This window comes from Aquarana catesbeiana, linkage group LG04 (assembly GCF_042186555.1).
Source record: "Aquarana catesbeiana isolate 2022-GZ linkage group LG04, ASM4218655v1, whole genome shotgun sequence".
In the NCBI taxonomy this organism is placed as follows: domain Eukaryota; kingdom Metazoa; phylum Chordata; class Amphibia; order Anura; family Ranidae; genus Aquarana; species Aquarana catesbeiana.
In genome coordinates this window covers 647,115,334-647,135,422 of record NC_133327.1, presented here as the reverse complement: position 1 = coordinate 647,135,422, position 20,089 = coordinate 647,115,334, and the positions used below count along the sequence as shown (strand labels likewise).

Sequence of the window (20,089 nt, the reverse complement as noted above, 5' to 3'; positions counted from 1 at the left end):
TCTCTAACAAACCTCTGAGGGCTTCACAGAACAGCTGTATTTATACTGAGATTTAATTACACACAGGTGGACTCTATTAGATGACTTCCTAAGGAAAATTGATTCCACTAGATTTTAGTTAGGGGTATCAAAGTAAAAGGGGCTAAATATAAATGCACACCACACTTTTCAGATATTTGTAAAATATTTTGAAAACCATTTATCATTTTCCTTCCACTTTACAATTATGTGCCGCTTTGTGTTGGTCTATCACAAAATCCCACTAAAATACATTTACATTTTTGGTTGTAACATGACAAAATGTGGACAATTTCAAGGGGTATGAATACTTTCAGGGCACTGTATGTAATTCTGGGATCTAGCCTCTAATGCAGCCTCTCAACCTTATTACCCCAGAGGAACCCTTGAATACATTTTTAGGTCTAGGGGAACCCCTGATAAAAATCAAATCAGTGAGAATTGTCCCTTTCATTGATGGCCAGTGGGATGAATGCCCCCTTATACATTGGTGGCCAATGGGAATAATGCCCCCCCCCCCCTTACAATTGTGAACAGACTGCCACACTTAGGTAAAAAGATGATTGATGTAATGACGCTGGCTTTGACAAGTGGTTTTAGCTCTGGAACAATGCAGGAACCAGCAGGTGGGAAGTCAATCAACCAGAGCTCAAGGAACCTTGGGTTGAGAATGACTTCTCTAACGGTACTGGTGTCCCAGGACGTGTCAACCCTAACTAGGAGTTTTTTTTAAGTCAGTCTTCTGGAGGTGCAAAAACCTACTGATGCCAATTTGTGCATAGGCTATTTTCTTAAAAAGGTGAAGTTGGGCTTGTAAAAAAAAAAAGTTGCATAAACAGTGCAAAGAACAAAAAACACAATCACACAAATTTATGGTACAATTTTTATTTTGCTCTTAAATGTCAAAAAATTACTGTCATGAGACAGGAATGCATGAGATAGAAATGGCTCAAACATCTTCACATAAAACACGCATATTCAAATTTCATTCACAAGTTTTGAATCCGACACATCTACAGTTACATAGTTAAAACTTTTCCATTCATAAATCACAATTTTTTTTTTAAACAGTAGTTGCCATTACATAAACAACACACAACTTACTGCATATTATTTATTCATTTCATACATATCTTTATTATCTTGTTGAGTAATAGCAACTTTCTTTCCCTAATTTTCCCAACAACAGTGTATTTAGACCTACATACCATGTTTCCCCCCCCCCCCCCCCCCCCCGATAGGGCTCACATATAAGGGCACATCAATGAATGCTTCTGCTAGGTTTGCTCTTTGTTCCATTTGTAGCTCAGCTGAAGTCAGACAAAATCTTTCCTATTTGCCAATAACTCTAAATCTTGTGAATACTAACACAGCAGCCATATCTAACCTGAATTGTAATCTGTAGTCTCCAGAGTTCAACTGCCGTAATCCCTCCAGATGAAACCTGGTGTTGTGATCACACTATAAAATGTTAAGGCATTTCTGAGGGTACTGTGGCATTTTTATGGCTGGATTAACAATCTCTGAATGCCAAACTGGGATAAGGTCCTGCTCCTTGAGGGCACCAAAATAATAATTTTTTTTTTCTTTAACTGCTCTGATTTTGACTTTTATTTTTGAAGTGTGAAGTTTAAAGTGAACCTGTGGCCATTTTTTTTTATTTGGACAATTTCTTAACAAGCAGCAAACATTGAAACAAGTCTTCACTTATCTCTGTAGCTTCAGGTACAGTGGAACAATTCTTGAAGATTACAACAGACTGAGGATGGGTTGCAGTCCGTTCTGGATAAACTTACAGCACCCTCTATTAGGTACATTATAAGGCTGGCAAGTTCCTTCAGCCAAAGGAAAAAGGGAAAAAAGGGTCATCAATGGCAGTGGCTCTGTTGTAAAACAGAAGATGCATTTCTTCACATTGCCTGCAGCTACGCAGGTCAGTGAGGGCTTGCTTGAAAGCTCATTTACTACTTGCTAAAAATTGTAAATATATGGAAGGTCCACATCCTGGTCACAGGTTCACTGTCTGAGGGCATACTCTCACTAGACATTTTTCCCCTGTATTGTGCCCAAGAATGATTGTCACCATGTCCCCGCTGGCCTGTGCTCACATGCTGGGCCCAAGTACACATGTCATATCTACTCTACCTCACACAGATGCATGAAATGGGCTGGGGCACAGTATGGAGTGATCACACTAGTCAAACTGGACTTTGAGAGTCAAATGTACTTGGCACAGTACATATCATCTACTGTGAGTTTGCCCAACGTTTGGGAGAGCACCAAGGTTCCAATGAGAAGAACTAGAACATTTTACTAATCACCTATTTTTTTTTTTCTTTTTGCAAGTAGCACTTTCTTCAATTTCTTGATCAGTCACTTAGCATAATCTCAAATAGGAATGCGAGTCATTTAACCCTTTACAGCCTACCCTCTTCGCACCACCAACGTAAATCATATTCAAAACGGACTTAAATGGCTTAAACACCACACAAATTTACTAAAATGATCTGTGGATAACAATGCTGTTTCTAACTCCCCTACCCTTCCACTTTGTGACACGATAGTCCATGATAGACTTGCACATTATGTTTTCATATTAACTGCATATCTGAGATGAGATCATGGATTAGAGTAATGCAAGGGTACACTGGTAAATGTAACTCTTCAGCAGGCGATTTCCTAATCTGCTTAAATCCATGTGTTTTCATATAATAAATCCCATATGCATGTTCAAGTAGATTGGTGCAGATGGTGCCATGTTTATTGCTGAGCTTTGTCCATCCTGTTAACAGATTCCATTGACTTCTGTTTCGAGACTGGTAAGTGGAACACAGCGCAAATTAATCTCAGGCATGCCCATATCTACATCTCCATATAAAAATAATTTCCTTAATGAATCCATATACCAACACCATTCTGCACTTTTAAAGATATAGTATGTAGCACATGTTAAATACACATCTTGTTTGGAAATATATATATATATATATATATATATATATATATATATATATATATATATATATATATATATATATATATATATTATTCCCTCAACATTCTGAGGCAATTTTAGAACCACTGTAAACAAGTGAATATATCCATGTACATCTTTACATGTATGTGCATCTACCTCCTGTACACACACAGTAATAAAGATGAACATATATATCTATCGACACATGCACATGTCATAACTTGACTGTAGATACATCTGTGTACATTATATCCTTTGGGCGGTCATGAGTCTTTATGGCGTTGTGAAACCTGATCAGCGGATCTGTAGCGATACTCCTGAGAAGGTACTGAAAGGGAATGAATTTTTTTTTTATGCACTTTGGAATGGCGCAATGACGTAAACGCTTGCACACTTAAGACTTGTGCATTAAACAAAAACAAAGAAAAAAAGAAACTTACCTAAAATATTAGAACAAAGTTACATAAAATGTCATTACTAAAATATTCACAAGTATAAAGGATTTTCTCTTTTCCTAAGGAGACCGATCATGCACGAAAAGCATTGATTTTGTTGTTGCAAAACTTTAAGAAAAATGTTACCTGATGTAATAAACCTAAGCCTGATTTTTTTTTCATCCACATGACAATTATACATTTTGAAAAAAAATTGTTTAGAAACGCCAAGCACCATATTTTTTGAGCAGTGTTTTTTGTTTTTTTTGCATAAAGGGGTCAGTCCATAGAGAGCTAATATTTCAACCACTGGCTTCTCATGAATGATGGGGCGACTTTCTGCTCTGTGGGGTTCCTAGTTCCACCCAACTTGCAGTTATTATAACAGTATTTAATGATTTTTCTACAATTCACTTTTTTAAATTATTGCAGTAAGGCGTATGAGATTGTAGGCGGTTGATGGGCAGAGCCAGGAACTCCAAGAGGATTTAGTCTGCCAGTGTATGCAACTGAAGTTCCACTGTTGAACTGATATAATAATCTCTACTGCAATCATGATTCTGGTTTCCCCAATGCAGTTATTGCCCATTCACATCTGAGTGAATCTACAGATCTCTGGTAGTTGAATTAAACTGGCCATACATAAGGAAATCTTATTGCCCGTTTTGGGAGATTCAACCACAGTGGGAAAATCAGCTGAAATTTGTCCACCCGGTGGATTTCCTTCAAGCCAGACACCGAGAGGTTATCTTCTTTAACTGTTAGTACCTTGTACATAGTGAGATGTTCAGCCAGAGCGTCAATCCTCCATGTATGGCCAGCTCTAGGATCCCGTTAAAGAAAGCTTGGTCAGGACAAAGCCAAATAAAAAATTAGATAAGCTGCTATTATAGTTATTAAACAAAAAACAGTCCTTAAGACAGGTAGCAGCACTTAGGACAGACTTCTTATGGCAAACGGTCTTTAGAGTTTTTGTAAGAAAATTGCATAGGCATTGACCAACGTGACTGAGCACAGTTTTCAAGATCCGAAAACAATCACCGATGATGGATTTGGCCTCTACCATATGCACATAGGAAACACCTTTGCAGAACGTTAATTTTTTTTTTTCTTTATTATTCACTTCCTTAAATCTTATATTGACCCAGTTTGACCCTACAAAATATATACAACACACCACTTAGTGACATCATTTCCTTAAATCTACCATCTACACTTTTTTTTTTTATGTTTGTCCAACTTCCAGCTTTGGCTTTTTTTTTCTGTAGCCAAGTGACGAAGGCTTCTTGGACGAAACCAACCTAAATCGCACGTGGTATGAACATCCATCCAAATATATTCTCCTACTATTTAAACCCTCTTCCCATGTCGAAAGCTCACACACCAGGTATAGAAATGAAAAAAGAACCAATAGAATTAGGTGTTAAGACACTGGTGAATCTTCACCCTGGGATTCTGTAATGGTAGGAGACTCCGCTATCTCCTCGTTTATTTCACTAGAAGGCGCTTGCCCATTTGTCTCCAAGGGTTCTGGGCTGCTTACTTCACTCTGCACCTCGTTTTGTTCCTCGATGCCATCCGGTTCAACTTCTGCTTCCACGGCATCTTCTACCGGAGTTGCTGGAGACTCCACAGGAGTACTGTCCTCCTCATTTGCTGGAGGTATCTCGGAGGTGGGGGAGCTTTCCTGTGCTACTTTTTCACTTACAGCTGGCAGGCTGGCAGAACTTATTTCCACTATATTGTCATTTTGTGAGAGTGACACTTTTTCTATCACTCTCCACTGCATGATGCTCATGTCTTTCCCGCCAGTAGAGATTAGGTGGCCATCGCTGTGTGTGAAGCTGACATTAGTTACATGGCTGCTGTGAGCACTGTACTTGTGACTGGGAGCCTAGAAAAAACAGTAAAGAGAATCCTAATCAGATTAAAAGATAGGAAAAGTTATACAGTTTGAGATATGTCTTCAATGCACCCTGAAATGCCACAAATGTTTTTGAGGTCTTTGGTAGAAAATCTGCACAATAGTGACTTGCCATCTGCTGTCAGAAACCAATCAACAAATGTCTTTCATTATTCCAATTGTTCTAATCAGATATACTTCCGGGTTGTGCCTATTGCTCCAATCCCGATGCGTATCACCAAATCACATGACTTCAACCCCTGATGAAATCACATGATGTGACAATACGCGTCGGGATTGGAGCAATAGGCGCAAACCAGGAGTGGCGCAAGCGGATGAGCTCGTAGCGTGTTACCCGAGTGCTTTTATTAAACCTGAGTGTATTACCTTTACCTATCTTCCACTGGAAGACAGCACTGGGCTGCGCTGCTGATCGATTTGCTGAGAGCCTGCATATTTTTTATTATGTGAATCCCTGGAGAAGTTTTATTTGGTGTAATTGTTATCTGCATACTGCCTTTCCAAGTCTTGAAGATGCATGGTGGAGGCTGACTGGCTGGATGAGCCGTGGGTTTAATTACACGCCTAACTTTCTTTGTCCTCTGGTAAGCAGATTATTTTACCACATGGTGTTGAGTGCTTTCACATCTATGCACTTTAATTGGTGATTGGAACATCTCTCCCTTTATATTGGACTCACAATATAAACATAATTTCAGCGCTGCATTCTGATTGGGCGGCACCAACCAATCAGAACCTGCGTAGCCTGTCCTGTCAGCGCTGAGAGGAGGGGAGAAAGCCGCTGGGATTTCAAATGCCCGGACCGGTAAAGCGGCTATACAAGGTGCCAGTATGAGAGATTGCCGGCCTCAAGTACTGCGGGACCAGGTGAGAAGGTGAGGGAGTCCAGTGTAAATTCACCGTACAGATTTTCTGTAAAGGCGAACTTACACTTTAAAGTGGAACTTTACCCATAACAACCCGATAAAAATTATATTCTTGAGCAAGGAACATACATGCCATATTAATAAATTATGCTACCAGTGCTATAAATTGCTTCCAGTATTGGTCCTGTTTTTTTCTTGCTGGAGGCAATACGATGTACCCCATACCCATTCACATAGGGTGGGGGGCCCCCTTATTAAAGGGGGCTCCTGAATTCCGATAAGCCCTCCGCCTGCAGACCCCGACAACCAATGGCCAGGGCTGTCGAGAAGGGGCCCTTGTCCTCATAAACATGGGGACAAGGTGCTTTGGGGTGGGGGGGCCACAGGGCACCCCCCTGCCCCAAAGCAAGCGGCAAGCGGCCTGCTACAGTTCGGGGGGGGGCACTCACTCGTCCCCAGCCCCTTTCCTGACCGGCCAGGCTGTGTGCTTGGATAAGGGTCTGGTATGGATTTTGGGGGGGACCCTCACGCAGTTTTTTTCGGCGTAGGGGGTTCCCCTTAAAATCCATACCAGACCTAAGGGCCTGGTATGCCCCTGGAGGGGAACCCATGCTGATTTTTTTATTTAAAATTTAGTGCGGCGTTCCCCCTCACGATTCATACCAGACAGCTGTCAGCAATGACTGTCGCTCATCGCGAAAGGAAAAAAAAACAGTATTCCTTTCCCAATGAGCGAGCCAGCACGAGAAGTACAGTACCCGGTTGCCGAGTACCAGCACGATGGGATTGCGCTGGAAACACATTCTCGCGGTCAGGTACTGTAACAATCATGGCTGAATGTATAAAGCAGTAGTATCTGCAGATCAATAACAAATTGTGATTGCTGCTTGAACTTGTGTCAGATTCTGATAAGCCCTACACAGCAGTTGCTAAAATTAAAAATGGAATAGGCAACACAATGACATCTTGTAGTAATAGACACTACAAAGGTAAAGGTGACAAATTATGAAAACGGCTGGCACTATGGATGTCCTTACCTTTGGTTTGGAGCATGGATACTGAAACAGATGGACCTTACAAAAGTCATCGGCCAAGGCAATAACTTTTCGATTGCGAGATCTCACTAATGCATTGATATCTGTTCCATCCGATCCTTCTGGCCACACTCCTAGAAGGTGAGGAGTTTTAACTTGTAGCAATCACAAAGGCTTGTAGGCCAAAGCAAATTAACATTATGGGTTACATTAAAGCAAAACTGCCTTGAAACAAACATGAGGCTACAGCTGACAGACTGCCTACAGAAAATGCTGGGTGCTTGGCTGTTATAGGGACTTTTTTTGTTCCAATACTTCCAACGTTGCTAACCCAGAACAAGTGTTTAGAAATTTATAAAAAGGAGGTCCCTATTTATTGTCCTGACTGTTACTATGGTCAATAGGGCCCCCGCCTTTTCCTACTGGGTTGGCCTCTGACCAACATTGTTGCTTGAGCTATTGCTGACCCCTGGCGCCTATTCCAGGGCATGCAGCACTTTTGAATTTGTTTTTTTATTCTTTTTAGGTTATGTTTTCTTTACTTCATACTTTCCTGTGCACCATCAAGGTGTTTTAGGATGTATGCTATATTACATAAAGAAAAGAAAAGAAAAGAAAAAAAAGAGAAAAGAAAAGAAAAGAAGTGAAAAGAAAAAAGAAAAGAAAAGAGAAAAGAAAAGAAAAAGAAAAAGAAAAGAAAAGGATCTAAATCTATATCTCAAAATGGAGGTCCCATTCTGTATAAATGTTTGAGGTTGGTAAGTCAACGCATGCAAATTAAAGGGTCAGCATGACTGACATTTCCGGAGGGAGAAGTCAGAATAGGCATCTTCTAGTTTTCTGACAGGTTTCTTTTAAAACCTGAGATTTGCAAGGCTCTCATCAGCATCTGTTTTATAACTATATACACTGCTTTCCACACTTGTCATGGGGATCCTTATCCTGTAATCTTATCTGCCAGTAATGTAATAGTCAACAGGAGATGACACTGTATGGAAAGAGTATGCAGCCTGTGTAGTTCAAGTTTATCTTATTATCTTAAAGTGTTTAACAAAAAAAAAAAAAAAAAAAGGCTCTTCTATAGTTGCCTCAAATATACAACAGTAAGCTCCCCAGTGAATGTCTTTAAACATGTGCTGTATAATAGATTGCTTCAGGAGCGCCGTTCGGCACTCATGTGACTGCCCACCGGTCTCCTCCTCGGCTTACGTCAGTAGGGATTTCCCAGCACCTCCTCCCTGCAGCTATCACATTGGAAGAGGAGACCAGTCAGCTGAGCGCCGAACGACGCTCTGAAGTAAGCAATTATACAGCACATTTTTAAAAAAGACATTCACTGGGGAGCTAACTGATATATCAGAGGGAACTGTAGAAAAAAAAATGCATTAACACTTTAAAGGAAAGGGTATGTTTATGTTGGGCCCTATATATGCCTTAAACTGGATCTAAACTTAAAAAGTGAACATTTACTTTCTTATAAGGAGCATCCACAAATGTTAACTGTGCCTCAACAGTACCCTGAAAAATCTACATTTTATCTTTAATTTCTCCTGCAAAATACCAGTGCACTGTCTGTGCCTAGGCACTTCAATGCCTTAAGACTTGCAGCTGTATATATATGCAGTGCAGGATCTAAGGCACTGCTGCCTCTGACTGCTAGTCTCAGATTTGGTGGTATCACAACCTTCAGCATTTGCACAATGAATCACAGGGATAAAAAGGTACATGAAAATTATTAATACTGACCAAAGACCTGAAATCCTAGCACACAAGTGTAAGTTGCCCAGTCAATGTCTTTGCAGTCTGAACGATTCCGAATTAATTTACAACCACTTGGAATGTCCCCTGGCCACAACAAAGCACACAGTTAATACAAAGTACAGTACAAAGTTACATAAAAATAACAGTAGAATGTTGTCCTTGTTCTGACACCCAGCTCCAAGTTAGCAGTGTTGATGCCTGGCTTTTTTCACCTAGCAAGGTCCCCTTACAGAAACCCAATGATTTCTAATGTGCGTTTTGTTGCACAAGGGAAACTACCAACAGAAAACCACTAAAAAGTGAAGGGTTTCAGAAAACAGCCTGAGAAAGTCAAAGAGCTTGAAGCAGGAACAGCTGAGTGGGACTCAGAGTGAACACACCTGATGAATAATAGGGGGAGCAGAAAAAATGGTTCTATGAGAAGACCGGAAATTTCACCGAATTGCTCACCGAAAAATATCTGCAATCAGCTTCTCCAAAATGAAAAAAAAAAAAAAATGGCATTGTGAAAAATAATTTACATCTCAGACCTGCAAAATTAATACCTCAACTACTAACGTTATTTCTTTAAAGGGAAATTGTTTTAAATGCATTTTCTTTTTTAATTATGGGCAGGAATATACATATGGGTCAAAAACAGGGATACATATTTTGGACCCTGAAACATGAGTATTTCCTGCGCCTTATTTTAGCCACCTCAATCAGGGTTAGAGAATAAAGATTAAATGTTGTTATATACCTGTCAGACCAGTTATGCGGTATACTTGCTGAAATGTCTGTGTGGATATAGTTAGGTTGAGGAAACTACACAAAGTAAAAGATCACTTTGCTAGATAGTAACACTCAATTAGGGATAAGCTTGTGCAATTACTTATTGCCCAACATTTTGTGGAACATGCAAATTTGATTGTGCAATTAAAATTTATAGTAATTGACGATGTATCTAAAATCGGAGGGGGGCGCAACAGAACTGACGCTAAAGAAATAAGTCCACAAATCCATACTAGAGACCCTTATCCAAGCAGCCTGACAGGCTGAGAAAGGGGGTGTGCTCATATGTTCTGAACCATACCAGGCCACATAGGGGGACTGTTTTGGGGTTCGGGGACTTAGTGGCGGGAGGCAGCAGAGCTGTCAGATGGCAGGAGCCAGCATCGGGTTTAGATTTTTTTTTCAGGTCGGCAGTATTTGTCATTGACACTGGATATACTTTGGGGACATTGCTTTTAACCACTTCAATACAGGGAACTTTCACCCACTTCCTGCCCAGGCCAATTTTCAGCTTTCAGTGCTGTCGCATTTTGAATGACAATTGCGCGGTCATGCAACACTGTACCCAAACTACATTTTTATCATTTTGTTCCCACAAATAGAGCTTTCTTTTGGTGGTATTTGATCACCTCTGTGGTTTTTATTTTTTGCTAAAGATTTTGAAGTTTGTATTTATATGAAACATTTTGATTTGATGTTTTGAAATAAAGTTAGAGGGCTGCAACCGTGAACTTTGCTCTCCTTTTATAATTGGGCTGTTGAAGTCATCCTTGTTGCAACCACCAAATATATATTTTTTATTACATATATATATATATATATATATATATATATATATATATATATTTATAATGGGGGGGAAGAAAACCAGCTTATGCCAGTAAAGTATACATGCTAATAATATTAATGATGGTGGTGGGACATTAACTTATTAACTTGTGACTCTTCCATGTAAAAACAGATTTTACATTACAGAAGCCTAACCTAATAGAGACAAAAAAACTTTACTTTATACACAAGTTCAAGTTTTTTGTAAAAGTGAATTTTACTATAGCAAAGATTTTAGTACTTACAGTATAATATTTCATAGTCTCCTGAGTTTGACATTATGTATTTGTTGTCTGGGGACCAGTCAAGGTGTGTAATATAACTGGAATGTCCCTGAAAGTGAAAAAAAAAGTGCGTTTATATCTTTAATACAAGCGTACAACTTAAAGTGATTGTAAAGTCATTTCTAATATAGAAAAGATGTAATACTTACCTGCCCTGTGCAACAGAGCGGCCCCCTACCTCTTCTGGAGTCCCCCCGCTGGCGCTCTCCACAAGCTGTGTGCTATGGTTGCACCTGTGTGGGTGAGCTCCTGAGTCAGCTGTGTGCGTGACTTGGCTATGGGCATTAAAAAGTATGGCTAAAGTTTTTTTGGTGGGTCGCAAGAGTGCACTTTTGCTCCCCTGGGGTCCAGAATCCACCTACAATCCACTGTCAGCTGTCACAGGGCCACTCCAGGCTCTGGATGGATCTTGACCATATTGTCAGGATCCACCCATTTTCCTGATTAACAGCTGGCTCTGCCTCTCAGCGCTTCATCTCCAGCCCAGCAGTCCAGTGAGCACTGGAGGGGCAGAGCAGAGAGCACTGACATTTACTGCTCTCTACTGAGAAACCTGTGAACGTGGCAATCAGCGATTATGTGATCATTCAGTTCTCAGTCTTACAGCTGGCAGGGGACAGCTGCGGCATCACAGTGAGGCTGCAGCATAGAGGTATGCAGGGGTTTTTTTTTTTTAATAACCCCATACATCTTCTTTAAACTATTTGCATGGGCACAGGGTCTCAAACTATTTGCAAAAAAAATAATAGGCCAGCACCTGTAAAAGGGCACATGCATACAATTGGTCCCCAAATGAGACTCAATTTTAACCCAACTGATTTATGTTGGTTATGCCCTAACAGGTCTACATCAAGAACAACATCCACTGGTGATGGTATTCATCCCAGGAAGGGATGCCATAACAGGAGACAAAAGAGCGAAGGGTGAGTGAGATGGGGTAGGGAACACAAACAAAACGTATTGCTGTACTGGTAGATACATTAATTTTATGGTCACTGTGAATTCCTGAGGAACAAGAGGCTATGACCAAGTGGCTCCATTGAAAAAGGTCACAAAACATACAATGATAGATGTCCAGGAGGGTACAGAAGCTCCCCTGAGATATTTGTCAATTTGGCCGTTGCCTAGGGGTCACATACCAGTTATGCTCTTTGTTTCCTTTAAAAAAGTCGGCCAGACTGACAGGTGGTGAACCCATCAGGGAGTATAAATCAATAAAATCAAAAGTCCTCCCTGAGAGGGGGCACTATTTGGTATCTACTGCATTTGTTAACCTGAAAAGATATTATGGACAATAAAATCATTTGCGTACAAGTGCCAAGCCAATCCTCATGCCTATTTCATGCCTGAATAGATATCTGTTGGGTTTGGAAGCCAGCCACTGCCATTACATAAGCAGATTACCATAATCATCTGTCTTCCTCTAATGATTTCCCCATGTATGAATGCTTTTAGTGCCAGTTCACGCCACAGCACAGTGCAGGAAACACGTGTTTTGTGCACGTTTCCTGCACCGCATTTCATATGCACTGTGCAATCTGCTACGGGTGTTGATAGGTTCCTAATGACACCTCAGATTGCAAACGCAGTGTGTTTGCTTGCACCGGATCACATGATTGTGCAATACTATGCAATCCAGTCGCAGTGCAGTACATGCACTACTTTCAAAATAAAAGGGCTGAAAATAGCATCGTACTTAACTACACAGGAATGCAGAGCGTGCTCCTGTGTGATTCCTGGTGTGATCTGGCACTTTGGGCGAGTAGACGTGGGTGATTTTTACTACAGTGTTAATCGTACATGATCAATTACTAGCAATTGCTACACATAAATTTGCACATAGTAGTAATCTCAAACTTGGAACTAGTATTTACCATTAGCAATTAGTTGTTGCTTCACTTCATTGTTTCCTATATGTAGCAAACGATTAATTAGGGGGCGATCATTGGGGATTATCACTATAGTAGGAAATGCCTGTGTTCCCACCTTCATAGAGCTATTTATTTTACTCAATGTTCCTCAGATAAAAGTTTTCTGTAAACAGAGAACAGATTTGGATAGAGACTCTTGTACATTCTACTCACAGAGCATTTTCCGTATCTGCTATATTTTCTTCCATTTTCTGAGACATTGTAGAGGTAAATGAAATTGTCATGAGAACCCACTGCAAGCAACGTCCCGTCTGTTGAAAGAAAAAAAAAAAAAAAAAAAAAGCCATATAGATCAATAAAAATGACATCTAAAAATCACAACAAATATGGTTAAATTTCCTGCGTCCACCATTTTTGCCCATTCTGGCATCTCATGTGTTGGTGTAGTAGAGAGCAAAATGAAAGGCAAACTCTAGTCACACTAATATTTTGCATGTGAATACACTTTTACATGGCCCACCCTCACAAATGCCTCCAATGCAACCCTTAGGCTCGGTTCACACTGGGGCGACTTGTCAGGCGACCTAGTCGCCTGACAAGTCGCCTCCCGTTCTGTGCTATGGAACCGTTCTAATTGGAGCGACGCAAGTCGCTCCGACTTAGAAAAAGGTTCCTGTATTACTTTGGGGGCGACTTGGGGCGACTTGCATAGACTTCTATGCAGAAGTCGTCTCGCAAGTCGCCCCGCAGTCGTTTGCAGGTCGCCTCGCTGAGGCGACCTGCAAGTCGTGCCGCCCATGTGTGAACCGAGCTTAATATAAATAATTAATCCACAGAGCTGTCCAGGACCAGAACAAAAACATAAATAAATAAATCACAATCTGCACATATGTATAACCAACCAAAAAGAAATATATACAAGCTACTATAATACACATGTAATTAGTGCCACATTCTTAGGTAATTTGTCATTGATTCTATTTCTTCAACATAAAGTGCTCCATTGAAAACAAAAGTGCTCCAGTGCAAAAATACCTTCTCAGAGCTTTAAGTGCTTCACGGAATACTCCGTGCTTCTACACACTCACCAGATATTATTGACCTAATGCTTTTCAGCACAAAAGTCAATGCACACCTGTGGATATTACCCTCCCGGGTCTTGGCAACAATGCTCAGATTCTCCTCCACTGCTCTCCTCTCTGTGTTCTCCTGCTCCTGTGAGGGCTGCTGGGTACCGATTCTGGAAAGTTCAGGTGAAGAGGAAGTTTCCCCCAGTCACCCACTCTTGATTTGCAGCTCATGACATGCAAGTCTGCAAAAGGAAGTACAACAGAACACTGGGAGAGGAGAGCAGTTGAGGAGAAGCTAAACATTGTTGCCAAGACCCAGGAGAGCAATATCCACAAGCACTGGAGCGCTTTTGTTTTCAATAAAGCCCTTTATTCTGAAGAAATAGAACCAATGATGAATTACTTAAGAATGTGGGACTAATCATATTTGTATTGTAGTCGCTTGTATGTATTTGTTTTTAGTCACTTTTAGAGGTATATGCACAGATTGTGATTTTTCGATAATGGTCCAGGACAGCACTGTGGATTAATTATTACATATGTGACAAACAACTTATGGATATTTGATGAACAGCAGCAGTCCTACAGAAAATATTATTAGAAGTACAGCTGACATCCACTTAATAGTTTGATGCACAGGCACCAATTTAGGATATTAATTTTGGTTTACTTTTGAGTCACAGCGTTGTGTGTAAAATAATAAATTCACCCCTTAGGCTGGATTCACATCCTTGCAGCTCTGCGAGCCACGTTTGCTGAACACGGCGGCCCATACACTTGAATGGGCTGCTGTGTCTGTTTTCATGCAGGAAAGAGATTCCTGCATTTTTTAAAATGCAGCCACAGGGAAGCCACATGATGCTTTTGCTCCATGCGATTTCCCAAAACCAAAAACATGCTACATTTTTAGATGCATGAGGGTGCCATTAAGAATGAATGGCATCCCTATGCGTCTACACAAGAGCAGCGCTGTTTGGCTGCTGGAACAGGTGCGATTTACACGCTGTCCTGCACCTGCACTAGTGTGAAGCTAACCTAAATCCAGCTGCCTGGTCACCTTTACAAGATGCATTCACACTTCATGATTTTGAAGTGCGGGTAAAATTGCTGCGATTCTGCCAGCAATTCCAAATCACACTATCATTGTAGCAAAACACACCACGCATGTTTGGGTGGCATTCATTCCCAACTGCACCTCAAACGCAGTGCGCTGTAATCATGGCAAAAAGCATTGTGTGTAGCTGTTGCTGAAATGCTCCTGTTTGGGCGACATACTTTGTACTATACATTTTACCACAATTGCAGCACTGTTCTGCCACGTGGCATAATGCCCTGTGTCTGAGGTGCCATTAAGAATGAATGCCAAACATGCGTGGTGCGTTTTGCCACAATTGCAGGGAAATCTGGAATTACAAAGTGTGAATGTGGCTTTAATCTTTTGCATCTTGTATCCTCAAAGTATAATTCATCCTTTTCACCCAGCTGCCTCATTGGCCTTAATTCATCCCCTGCACCTGGCTGCCACGTTAGCTCCAATTTATTTTATACACCAGGCTGCCATGCTGGCTCTAATTCACCCTGTGTACCTTGTTAGCTCTGGTTTATCCTCTGTTCCTGGCTGTCTAATTAGCTAGAATTCATTTTGTGCACCTCACTGCCTCATAAGCTCGAATTCATCTTCTGCACCTGGCTAACTCATTAGCTGTTAAAGTGTAAGTAAAGCCCCCTATCGTTTTCAGCCAAGGAAGTTGCCATCTTTGCCTCGGTTTAATCTACATCTGCCATAATGCTGCACAAGCGATCAGTTATGACACCAGCCAGTGGATGGTTAGACAGTTTGGTTAAGAGCACAACCAATGGGAGTGTTACATTTCTGGCAGGTGCCAGAAATGAAAGGATTTTATGGATGGGTTTACTTCCGCTTTAATCATCCTCTGTGCCTGACTAGATGCTGGTATCCCTAGTTCCTGAATGGCTTTAAATATCAGTATGAGGTACCACCTTCTCTCAAGGGCAACTTGCCATGTTTTAGGTGCACTGGTCTTGCATGCTTTTTCTGTATTATCCAAACTTCCTACTTTTTGGAATCATTTTTATAGCCATCATCTCCACCACCTATGAGCAGGATTTAAAAAAAAAAAAAAACATGACACCAAAGAAAAATGCACTGGAGAGAATTGATACGGAGAATAAAAAATGACTGAATTTTTTCTAAAGGTAAACTAAAAAGACTGTCTATCTTTAGCAGTTACTATGTATCCTCGACAGAAAAAGCAGTTCACTGGTCCAATTTATTTGTTACCTGGGGTAGCTCGTTTTAAATTATGGCAAAATCTTTCAGCAAAGCTACAGAGAAAAGATCACTGGAAGAGAAAACTGGCAAGGCTTAGCTGCCTGCAATATTAGCCATCAAGCGCATTGGCTGTAAAAGTGTGACTCCAGGCAGTCACAGAGTTCGAAGACTCATGTTGATTGTTTTACCCTTCAAAAGAATTTTCTGACTCTGGCAGGCTGTTCTTGTTATACAGTAGATTATATTACTCTCTTGTGAGCAGCTATGTGTTAACTAAATTCTCAAAGCTGCCTTTAAAATGTGTAAATAAATCAGTGGATCAATTGGTGCAGCGCATACACCAATTGATTGAGTGTTCTTGTTATATACACACACACTCTGCCTGTCAGGATCTGCACTATTACTTCCTAATTTACCATAACTGCATCCTGAATCCGCTCCAAGCTCATTAAACAGACGTGGCACTGCTGACCGACTCTCCAATCAGGTTGAATGGATTGGGATAACCAAGATCACACAGAAGAACCAGGAAGAAGGAGAATTGCTTATTGCTGATCTCCAGCTTTTTTGTTAAATGTAAATACTTAATTTGGACTACAATGGGTCCAGATGAACTTGTATCTTAACAGATGCATTGGCTGGGAGAACTGTATAATGCAGCCTCAGCTGTGTGTTCTAGCAGTAAAATGAGCTCAGCCATTCACAGGGAGCTTTCTATTCTATTAAATGAATACAAAGCTTCTTCTGATTGGCTGAGGTGGACGCATGACGTTATGATCCCTGACCCAGTCACCCAGAGGAAGCGTATTAATTCATAGAATACAAGCTCCCAGTGAACGGTTGAGCTACAGGCAGCCTGAATCAACTTTGTTACGGCAGCAGGAGGGGAAGTTCCTGTCCCACTGCCGGAACACAGCGCTGTAACTGAAAGTAGCTGAGACTACAGTTTATACAGTGCTCCCAGCCGTTAGTTAAGGTAATGGTTTGCTTGGCCCAACAATGGTCCAAACAAACTATTCAAACTTCACTAAAAGCTGGAGATCAGCTTTAATTAGGAACTATGTGTGTCACCAATCTGGCTGTGCACTGTCTGAACAAAATGACAAATTCTTTGGTAGGCAAAGAACTAAAGTATGTATACCCTTAATCTTTTTTCCCAATAGGTTTTGTCTTTACATACACTTTGCAAGTTTGTTATGATGGGAGGGAATACACTCACATCACATACACACATTTCAAGCTGCATTTCTGACCCCAGACAGACAACTCTAAAATATTGAACCCAGATTTCCCACGGAAATGTTCTGGGAAGTAAGCCGAGACACAGCCAGTTGTGACCTGGACACAATGTTACAACTGGCAAATATTATCAGATTGCTTGTTAGGAAAGTTACTCACCGACAGAGTATCGCATCACGGAGAGCTGCTCATTGCCATCTGTGTGTATAGAAACCAGATCTCGTGTCTCTGCATCTAACACAAACCATCTACAACACAAGGGAGAGCCACTGTAAATGTTGGAGAACTAACTTTAAACTTTAAATTGTTAGACAAAACCTTCTAAAGGTTTTCATGCTGAACATAATATGCAATGCAAAGCCTTTGTAGGACATCTGAAAATGAACCCCTCCAGTGGGGCAAAATTGCTCTCACCCCGTCACTGGGAGTCAGAATAATTTTCTCAGACGAGTCCTACCAAGTATAGCTTGAGGTACTGGGGCCGATTTACTAAAGGCAAATAGACAGAACTTTGTATGTGCAGTTGCATTCTGCTTAGAAAATGCAAATAATAGGCAATCAAATGCAAGGGAAAACAAACAGTATTTTTTGCTTGCACATGATTGCTCTGGATAATTACCTTGCAGAGTGCACCTCCAATTGCAAAGAGCTCAGTCTCTTTGCCTTTAGTGAATCAACTTGAGTTTAATAAAATCATTAGATTCAGAATTCAATTTAAAGGAGAAATATGGGATTACCGAAAAAAAACCCCAAAAAACACACACATACTTACCTCAATACTGCAGCATCCCTGTGACAATGCAGCTTTCCCATGCCAGGTCTAAGGACTTGTTCACATGGGCATAATATAGTGTACACCTGTGCATGCAGTCACATTCATGTCAACTGGAACACAGCTGTGTGGATGCACAACCCCGAACACCTGTGCATCTCCGTGTGGGCAAACACGGCTCTCGCATGAGTGTACACAATAGTATGCCCGTGAGAAGAAGGCCTAGGACCGAAAACTGACAGATTACAGGACTGTCAGCTTTCGGTCTGCTGGCAGTACAGAACAGTGATGGTCAGGCACTGTACCCCACTCTGCTATTCCTGCGCTCACTGCAGCAAGGGGCTGTGGAGGGGACAGGCGGCGCTGGTTTAGGTTCTCAGCTGCATACTGAAAGGCGGATCAAGCTTTTAATTAGGCAGCTGGATGGCTCCCAGCAACAAGGTGTGGCTCCTTCACAAACGTGGCATGGCTCTGCTGGGTCAGCTGATAGCCAGTAAAAGCCTACCATCTGCTTATGCTGGGTCATAGGAGTACATTAGTAAATGTACTCATGACCCAAAAAAGGCTTGGCCACACTTTTTAGCTATACCATTGACAGCAACACTATTTTAAAGAATTCTAATTTGACCACCACAGGCTAAATTTTGAAATATTTTGAAGCGGGGTTTGGTGATAGTTTTTAACTCCCACTAATCAACTGGTCAGAGAATGAATACTAAGGCAACAGCTCAGCACAAACTTCCAAATTTTCTGGACTACACTTTGTAATGTTAGTCAGAATTTTGGAAGCAACGATCAGCCTATGACATTGCCAATGTGCTGTATATTGAAGGAAGCAGTGTGGGATCAATAAGCAGGAACTACTCAAATATTTCTTTCAAGCTGAGGTCAGCACACCATAAATACTAGCCAAGCGATCGCAGAAGTGTATACTTAGCAATTATAATTACAGTATACTAAGCATATCAGTTCAGCCTCAGTACTCTCTCTGGCAGTTGAGAGAGCATTTGCAGCAAAGACAAAAAGCCACTCGGGTTAACATAGCTCATCTACATCCAGCTTCATGTGAAAAAAGCCATAGATAGGCTCAACTAGGCTTTTGGGACAGTGATTATTTTTTTTAAGTGTACCTATAGCCAGAATTAATAGAGAAGGGTGGAGCCCCGTCACGTTTTAATGCTATGCTTCAATAATCTAACCATAATAAAAAAAAAAATTGTGTGTCAGTGTAAATAGTCAGACTGCTGCACCATGGCCAGGGACCAATACATTTTGAATACATAACTAAGCTACTCCTATGTGGTGCATGCTTGTTGCAGGTTTGTGTGTTGAAGCCAGACAACTAGTATTTGCAGAAGGAGGCCAACAATGGCAGGCGGCCTGTGTTTTCTCTCAATGCAGGTACACTTTAAAGACTTTCCATGAGGAAAACCTCAAAGCACTGATAACTACAAAGCATATGACTTGAGCATTACCTCCCAGAATGTGTTCCAATTGCTACTACTATTCCGCTAGGATGGAAGTCAGCACAGTGTCCAGGCTCCTGTACAGGGCAGAGAAACATTGTTAGTCATTTACAACTACTAGGCACACAAGGGTGGTCAGACATAAGAAAAATATATAAAATGTGGAAATAAATAACTTTGTACATATGACGAGTGTGCATATAGATTGCTGACAACATGCACCTCTGGCTGAAATTTTCATTTCAGCTGACAGCCTTTCACCCCCTCCCCTGCACACAGAGGTGGCGTGGTCTGCTTCCCTATACATGGCTGACTGCCACCTGATGCCCTCAAAATCAGACAAGTGGGTTTAAACATCTAATGGGCCTGCAAACCTACTAGTTTTGGTTTAGGTCTTAAAAGTTGGCGATAACCTCTTTGCACACTTAATGCCCAAATTCAGGACTTGTGTCATGGGGGATTCAGTGATTAGCTCCCCAAT

The 20,089-nt window shown here is 41.1% G+C and overlaps 1 protein-coding gene across 6 annotated transcripts in view; it reads right to left on the bottom strand.

Moving 5' to 3' along the window:
- Positions 1-887: 887 nt before the first annotated feature.
- The window catches only part of EML4 (EMAP like 4), a 264,083-nt gene continuing 244,881 nt past the window's right edge, over positions 888-20,089 (bottom strand). For all 6 annotated transcript variants that reach the window (XM_073628449.1, XM_073628444.1, XM_073628446.1 and 3 more), the window contains 7 exons: positions 19,618-19,685; positions 17,530-17,618; positions 12,982-13,079; positions 10,859-10,946; positions 9,000-9,098; positions 7,257-7,387; positions 888-5,323 (listed from right to left, as the gene is read on the bottom strand). In XM_073628449.1, the coding sequence (XP_073484550.1) occupies positions 4,853-5,323; positions 7,257-7,387; positions 9,000-9,098; positions 10,859-10,946; positions 12,982-13,079; positions 17,530-17,618; positions 19,618-19,685 (1,044 nt within the window). In that variant the 3' untranslated portion in view covers positions 888-4,852. The remainder of the gene's footprint in view (positions 5,324-7,256; positions 7,388-8,999; positions 9,099-10,858; positions 10,947-12,981; positions 13,080-17,529; positions 17,619-19,617; positions 19,686-20,089) is intronic.